At 33.2% G+C, this 7,159-nt stretch overlaps 1 protein-coding gene across 2 annotated transcripts; it reads left to right on the forward strand.

Annotated features, from left to right (window-relative positions):
• Positions 1-471: 471 nt before the first annotated feature.
• Rnmt (RNA guanine-7 methyltransferase) lies at positions 472-5,009 on the forward strand. 2 transcript variants are annotated; one of them, XM_088223832.1, is made up of 4 exons: positions 472-622; positions 715-1,781; positions 2,956-3,092; positions 4,857-5,009. In XM_088223832.1, the coding sequence occupies exons 2-4, from the start codon at positions 1,735-1,737 to the stop codon at positions 4,928-4,930; spliced, it is 258 nt and encodes an 85-aa protein (XP_088079958.1). In that variant the 5' UTR covers positions 472-622; positions 715-1,734; the 3' UTR covers positions 4,931-5,009. The 2 variants fall into 2 exon arrangements, with proteins under 2 accessions (XP_088079958.1, XP_088079956.1); XM_088223830.1 differs by lacking the exon at positions 2,956-3,092.
• The last annotated feature ends 2,150 nt before the right edge of the window (positions 5,010-7,159 follow it).

The following is a 7,159-nucleotide window of genomic DNA, read 5'->3' on the forward strand; positions in this document are numbered from 1 at the left end:
TGCATTCATAGGTAACTTAGTGTGATTTCATTAATATGTATGCCTTTAACATTTTAAGAGTTTGTATGGTTACACAAAATACAGTACTGTTGAAATAGAAATATCAACATAACCACAAAGTTTTAAAATTTATCTGAATCCTGGGCCAATTTTGCAAGCCGGAATCGATATATTTTGGTAATTCACATAGTGAAGTCCAAAAGTGGTTTTCAGTTGTTCATTTATCAAGCGTTTTCGACTTTTTTAAGCGACGGCCTCAGGCGAAACGGCGCTTTCATTTTGAACAACTGTCAAATTTATTTTTCCCCCCTTCCCCCCTCCTAATCCCCTGAATCTACCGAAATCTACCGATTTTTTTTTCTGAATCTACCTCTTTTCGCTTGATCCAGTCTGGCAACCCTGCCTGCCACAATCCAAAAACTAGTAATAGTTTTTATCACAGATTATATAGTACAAGTAGTTTTTATCTTTGAATTTCGAATAGCTGAGGGATCTGGACGCCGTTTGACGATTGAAAGCAAATTAATATCAGTGTTCCAATTCCGAATATTATTTTATATAGTATTAATTTGTCATCCTCTGAGCGGGAACAAAGAGTAGATTTGTACCTGTCATCTGTGAAGTAACCTTTTTTTATTTTGTGTATAATATTTTTTTGGCATAGTCATAGTTCTCAACAAATATTCGAAAGTAAAATAAACGGATTTATTTTAGATTGAAAAAGGCTCAACAAGTGAGAAAAATGTGCAGCACTTCTGAAGAGATCAATGTTCCCGAGGAGAAGAAAAATGAGTCTTCGTTAAAACCTAAGGCCTCTGACCACGCTACAGTAGTTGCAAACCACTACAATTCAATCGAAGAAAAGGGTCTTAGTGGTAGATTTGAGTCGCCAATTTTTTACATGAGAAACTTTAATAATTGGATTAAAGGCATGGTTATAAGTGACTTTTTAGATAAAATTAATCGAAAAGGATCTCAAAAGCACAACACGTCTGTGCTGGATATGTGCTGTGGTAAAGGAGGTGATCTTTTTAAGTTTAAAATTGGTGATGTGGGAAAATTAGTATGTGTAGATATAGCATCAGTATCAGTGTCCAACTGTGAAGACCGATATAAGATAATGAAGAATCGACCTGGTCAGCTATTTTCTGCAGAGTTTATTGTGGCCGATTGCACTACCGTTCGCCTGAAAGACCAGTACTCAGATCCTTCCATTCAGTTTGACCTAGTTAATTGCCAGTTTGCATTCCATTATGCATTCCAAAGCCTTCCCCAAGCTGAATGTATGCTGAGAAACGCTTCTGAATGTTTGAAACCTGGTGGCTATTTTATAGGAACCATTCCAGATGCATCTGATATAACTAGACGAGTTCAAAAGAATAACGGTACTTCCACTGGAAATGAAATATTCAATATAGAATTACAATTTGATCCTTCTAAAGGGTATCCACTGTTTGGAGCAAAATACAATTTTAACTTGGAAGGAGTCGTAAATTGCCCCGAATTTTTGGTACATTTCCCAACTCTTATCGACTTGGCTAAAAAGTTTGATTTACACTTAGTTTTAAAAGAAAGATTTGAGGATTACTTTGAAAAGAAGAAAGATGAAGGGAAACATTTATTACAAAAAATGATCTGTTTTGAGTCCTATCCTCTGGATTCTGGAAAAGATCCTGTAAATTTGGCAGACTACGAGCACGCAAAAGAATATATGGACACAAAAACTGATGATAGATGTACAAATATTGGGACTATATCCAAATCTCAGTGGGAGGCAGCCGGTAATCTATTTTTATACATTTTTAATACTCCAGAGTCCTGTTTACGGTGGATACATTCCATGCAATATTTTGTAAAAAAAGTTTACACAAAAGATTGGTTTTCTTGTACAAAAATCAATTTATGATATAAAATAAAAAATCTTTATGGTTCATTATAGGTATCTAATTTTTTTTTTTCTTATTAAAAAAATATAAAGATTATTCGCTATTAGACAATAGATGTACCCGTTTACGCACATTTAGTCAATATTGTTTTGCGTTTTTTTTTATACATCCAGAGCCTTCCGCATAGCCCTTTTTTTATATATTTGAATACTTATGATTTACCCAACTAATAAGGGGACCATAAAGAAATCACGCATTTTTGCACAAATTACCATTCCATTTGTTCATTTTTATCATTGAAATATAATATATGGAGATGTCAGTCCATACAAATCCGAGCTAAAAAGTCGTCTCTAAAAAAAGGGAATGACCAGAGGAGGGAGCAAGTGTCGTCACGTCATATCACGTCGACTTTGGCAAGCAAAACACGTAGTACAGTAAAAAGCACGGACTGTTTACATCGGTCTTAAGTTCTATTCAGTATGTCGCTCCCTTCCGCATATGCGACTATGTGTCACCTTTGTTTATCGTTTCACTACACGCCCGACTAACTGAGCAGGACAGAGACAGGAGATATTTCACGACTAATGACTAACTGGTAACATACTAAGAGGACGTTTTTTAGCATTAAAATAGCTATTTTAAACGAGTATTGATTAAGATAAAAACATTAACAATATTTCCTATGCTCCAAATAACTCTTCCCTGAATTATATAGATACTGCAGATCTTAGTAAGTGTGAAATATCTATTGATGAAGAATTTTATTGTTCAAACAGATTAGGCAGGAAAAAACGTATTGGTCCTGATGGTATTCCTGAACTGTTGTTAAATGAATGCAAATTTATACTGTCCACGCCCATTTGTATACTGTATAATATGTCTCTTTCCTGTGGCACATTTCCTGATTCTTGGAAAACTTCATTAATCAGGCAAATTTTTAAGTCGGGTGTCAAGTTTGATGTCAAAAAATATAGAATTATATTATCAATGTTATCTATTGTTCCGAAAATATTCGAATCTATTATAACAAAAAAAATAACACCTGTATTAAAAAATGTGTTGATAGATCAACAACATGGATTTCGAGCTGCCAAATCCACTACAACCAATCTGCTTGCTTATACTACTGCTATCAGGCTGATGTGTTTTGTACGGACATTTCTAAAGTTTTCGCAATTCTTCTGGCTAAATTACAACCCATTGGTATAAGAGATCCTTTATTATCATTTTTCATTATATTATTGTCTTATCTAAGTGAAAGAAAACAGTTGATTCAAATTAATAATTTCTTGTCTTCTCCAATCACTGTTACTTCTGGAGTACCTCAAGGAGCCCACCCTGCTCCATTATTATTTGATATTTTTATAAATGATATTGTCAATGTTTTTCAAAATACAAAATTCTGGCTTTTTATTACTCGGAAATAATGCCAAACAATAGTCAAAACAAAAAAAAAACTCACAGACGTGTCTGAACTGAACTCGAATGGTAGGTCATAAAATATGCAATTTTTTTATGGTCCCCCTAATATTTCAATTTTGGGGCCAATGTCTTTTAGTCAAATAACCATGATAGAAAATGGGAAATAAGTTGTGGTACAGTGGGGTTCAAACCTCAGGATCCGGAGTTCACCACACTACCCTGGATCACGCCTACTAAGTGGTTAGTATGTTAAAAGGGTGTAGAAAGTACAAAACTAAATACTAGTATTACTGTTATGTATTTTTGAATAATTTTTGGAAAAAAATAATTGCATTGGTTTATTTTGAAACCGTGTAAAATGGGAGTTACGTGTAATTGAATATTATTTTAAGCTGTAAATTTTCCTACAGTTTATTTGCTTTGATTGGTTACATTCAATTATTGATGTTTATGTCATTTGTTACAATGCGTAAGGTCCTGGATTTGTGCCTGATCGACATGAAGAATTTTTTTTTAAAGGTGTTTTTTTTGTTAAATTTTTCACTGCATTACCCAGAGCGCCCAGATAAGTAACCAGATCCGTGCGATCTTTATTGTAATATAAAATCCATATTACCTTTAATTGTTGTTATATAAAATCTACTTTGCTTACAATTTATCATAAGAGATCGAATGATAAAGTGTAAGTTTACAATTATTGAATAAGTGTATTAGCATACGTATGTTACAATGTGTAGTCACAAAGAATGGCACCTTTCTTCACAGAATTTCCCCTTAGCTTTGCTAAATGCTGTATAAAACAAAATACGCAGCAGCGTTGGAAGGATCATTACCGCGCTTCTTCTACAGGTAAAATCACTAAAATGTTTTTCCCAACGCTGGCTGATGCAGAAAATTTCCGTCGTCATCACCAAAGTACTTTCGAAACGACCCAAATTTTTACCGGACACGGAGCTATGAGAAGTTATCCATATAGTTTTAAATTAAGGAATGATGACTATTGTCCATGCGATGATATTTCTTTGCAGAGTATCGAACATCTGTTATTTCACTGCCCATTTTTCAGTTTACAACGCCATAATCTTAAAGCAGAATGCAGGAAAGATCGAATATCCTTAACAGATATCCACACTGTAGTTAAAAGTAGTTATCACGCGCCATTGTTCTTGAACTTTGCAACAATGGTGATTGGACTCATAAAGGTAATGAACCAAAATCAGTGATCGAACATCCCATTTCCAAGACAAACAAAAACATTTTTTTCCGAGTACCTTAGCCTTGTACATGACACGTAAGGCTACTAAATACAGGGGTCCAAATATATATGTATATATATATATATATATTTTTAAAAAATGTGTACTCAATAAATGAGTGAACTTATTGAGTACAAATAAATGATTATCAGGAATGACCTTTATGAGAAAACAACTTTATTATATATATATAGTTGGATAATTTATATAGCGCCATTTTTGTGAAATGTGTTAATCTCAAAGCTTATATACATTTTCTTAATATTGACATTTAATTCTTCTTTTTTAGCTATATACCTCGTGTTTGCGTTCCAGAAGGGATCACCAATGGATAACAAGGAAAAGGATAAACCTGTGGAGTAGAGTGGAGATTTTTTTTAATAACTGAATTTAAAAAGATGTATTTAAATTAGTTATATTGGTATTAAAGTTTTCATCATCATTCGTACTATTTATTCATATTTTTAACCCATTATATATGTGTTTTGCAAAATAATTTTGTTTACTAAAATGAACACTTTATATTTAATTAGATTTCTGTTATTTATTGACAATTCTTATTGGATTTCGTAAGTAAGTAATAATCGGCAGCCCCATGGTGTAGTGCCTTGAAAAGCTTGACTTACGCACATAAGGTTCTGGGGTCGGATTTTTCTCAAACCTGGGTGATCCGTGCTGTAACTCACTACTGTAATTGGGCCTTTTGTGATTTAAAATAAAATACAAATAGGTACTTAACATACAATTAAATAAAATACTTGGTACATACACTTACAATTATTTATTTGACTTATTAGCACTTTCATCATCTACCACGCATCTTTAGACTAGTCTTAATCCAGTCTTTATTTTATAACTTGTATGAAAATATAAGGAAAATGTATGTTATTATCTAATTATATTTGATTGTTTTTTAAACATCTATATTCTATTTTTATGCGATCAGATATCACAGAATACATCAACGTTACTATAAGTTAATTGCTAAATGTTTATCAGACATCACTTTGAGCGATTCAACCCTAAACATAACCATATTGGCGGCCTCCGTGGTGTAGTGGTCAAGACGCTTGACTCACGCACGGAAGGTTCCGGGTTCGATTCCCGGTGAGAACACAAAAATTAAAATGTGATTTTCCTCAAGCCTGGGTACTCTGTGATGTAATTCACCACTGTAATTAGGCCTCCTGGCCTGTTGTGGTGCAAAAAAATGTATCTATGTATCCATATCCTAAGTTTGCACACGTTAATAATAACACAAATGATGGAATAATTTGCATCAACATTGTAATCAATTTTCCATAGTGTTAGGAACTGCTAAATACACTTGCCACCTTTAATGGATATGAAAAATCTTTCACGTGCCCAAAACCTGGGAGTGAAGCAATGAGACTTTCTATATCTTCCGATGCGTAAGGCAATGGCTTCTGTGGTATCTACTTTTTTTTTAGAGTTCCCAATTCCAATTTTTTCCAAAATCTGAATATGAACTACACAAAATAATTAATAATCATCATAAGCTTGTCAGCCCTGGGTGGGCTTTGGCTGTATCCATGAGTCTCCTCCACTCTTGCCAGTCTGCTGTCCTTTCTCTCCAGTTCCTTACTTCCACGTTGTCATATCCGCACTGATGCAGTCTGTCCATCGCATTTTGGGCCTTCCTGGTCTTCGACGTCAGTATAGAGAGAGAATTTGGTGGTTTATGTGGTTGTCGTCGTCCTTTCAAAAAAAATTTTTTATTAAAAAGAGAAATACTTGAGTTCTTATTATTTTCTCAAATATTTAAATTTTCAGACCATTTCTTAAAAGTCGTAAATAACTTGTGTTGGAAAAATGGAAATTGAGTTGTGGTAGAGTGGGATTTGAACCTCGGACCTTTGACCCGTGAGTCCACAATACTACCACGGGACCACTACCCGGTTCTAGCCAATTAATAATATGTAACTATGAAATTTTGTCTTTCTCTGTTTTAGTCGATATAATATATTTATGTTTTTTGTTGATATTTATTGATAAAACTCCATAGTTAATAATAAAAAAGTAAAACTAAACCAAGAAGTTTTATTGATAACTTTATTTATAATTTTATTAAATTCATTAATAAATGTATGATCTTTTGAAAATAAAATTTGTGCTTTCTCAGATTTAAAAAAATAAGTATTATCAATTAGCAGTAATGCAAAACAAAGCAATATGCGAAACTGCAGTAATGCTAATAATAATATTTTTATTTCAGCTCGATTGGGCGGGTAGTGCAATACCCAACCAACCATATAATAACAAGTACAAAGTAGGTAGTACATTGAGAAAAAAATAGACATTGGTTTTTATATAAATAAAAATAATGTAACAAATAAATTTGAACATAAAAAAGAAAACCATTTTTAAAGATAATAATAATAATGGTAATGTAAAAAAATATAAATAAAAACCTATGGGACTTTAGTGTCAGGTCATGAGTTTCAGATATCTGGGAGTAAAAATCTCGAGTCTGATTTGTGCACTGAAGTCTGAGAATAGGTCAACGAAGCAACAACTGCGTCTGGGTGTCTGAGGAATGTAAAACCTTAGAGAAATAAGGATATGCGTATT

This window comes from Micrasema longulum, unplaced genomic scaffold, assembly GCF_059751315.1.
Source record: "Micrasema longulum isolate JH-2025_06_02 unplaced genomic scaffold, ASM5975131v1 h1tg000251l, whole genome shotgun sequence".
In the NCBI taxonomy this organism is placed as follows: Eukaryota; Metazoa; Arthropoda; class Insecta; order Trichoptera; family Brachycentridae; genus Micrasema; species Micrasema longulum.

Excerpts from the sequence above, each read along its gene's own strand:
- Rnmt (XM_088223830.1), top strand. The coding sequence starts at position 743 with ATGTGCAGCACTTCTGAAGAGATCAATGTTCCCGAGGAGAAGAAAAAT. Across the intron at positions 1,782-4,856 it reads ATCTCAGTGGGAGGCAGCCG|CTATATACCTCGTGTTTGCG; the intron begins GTAATCTATTTT and ends CTTCTTTTTTAG.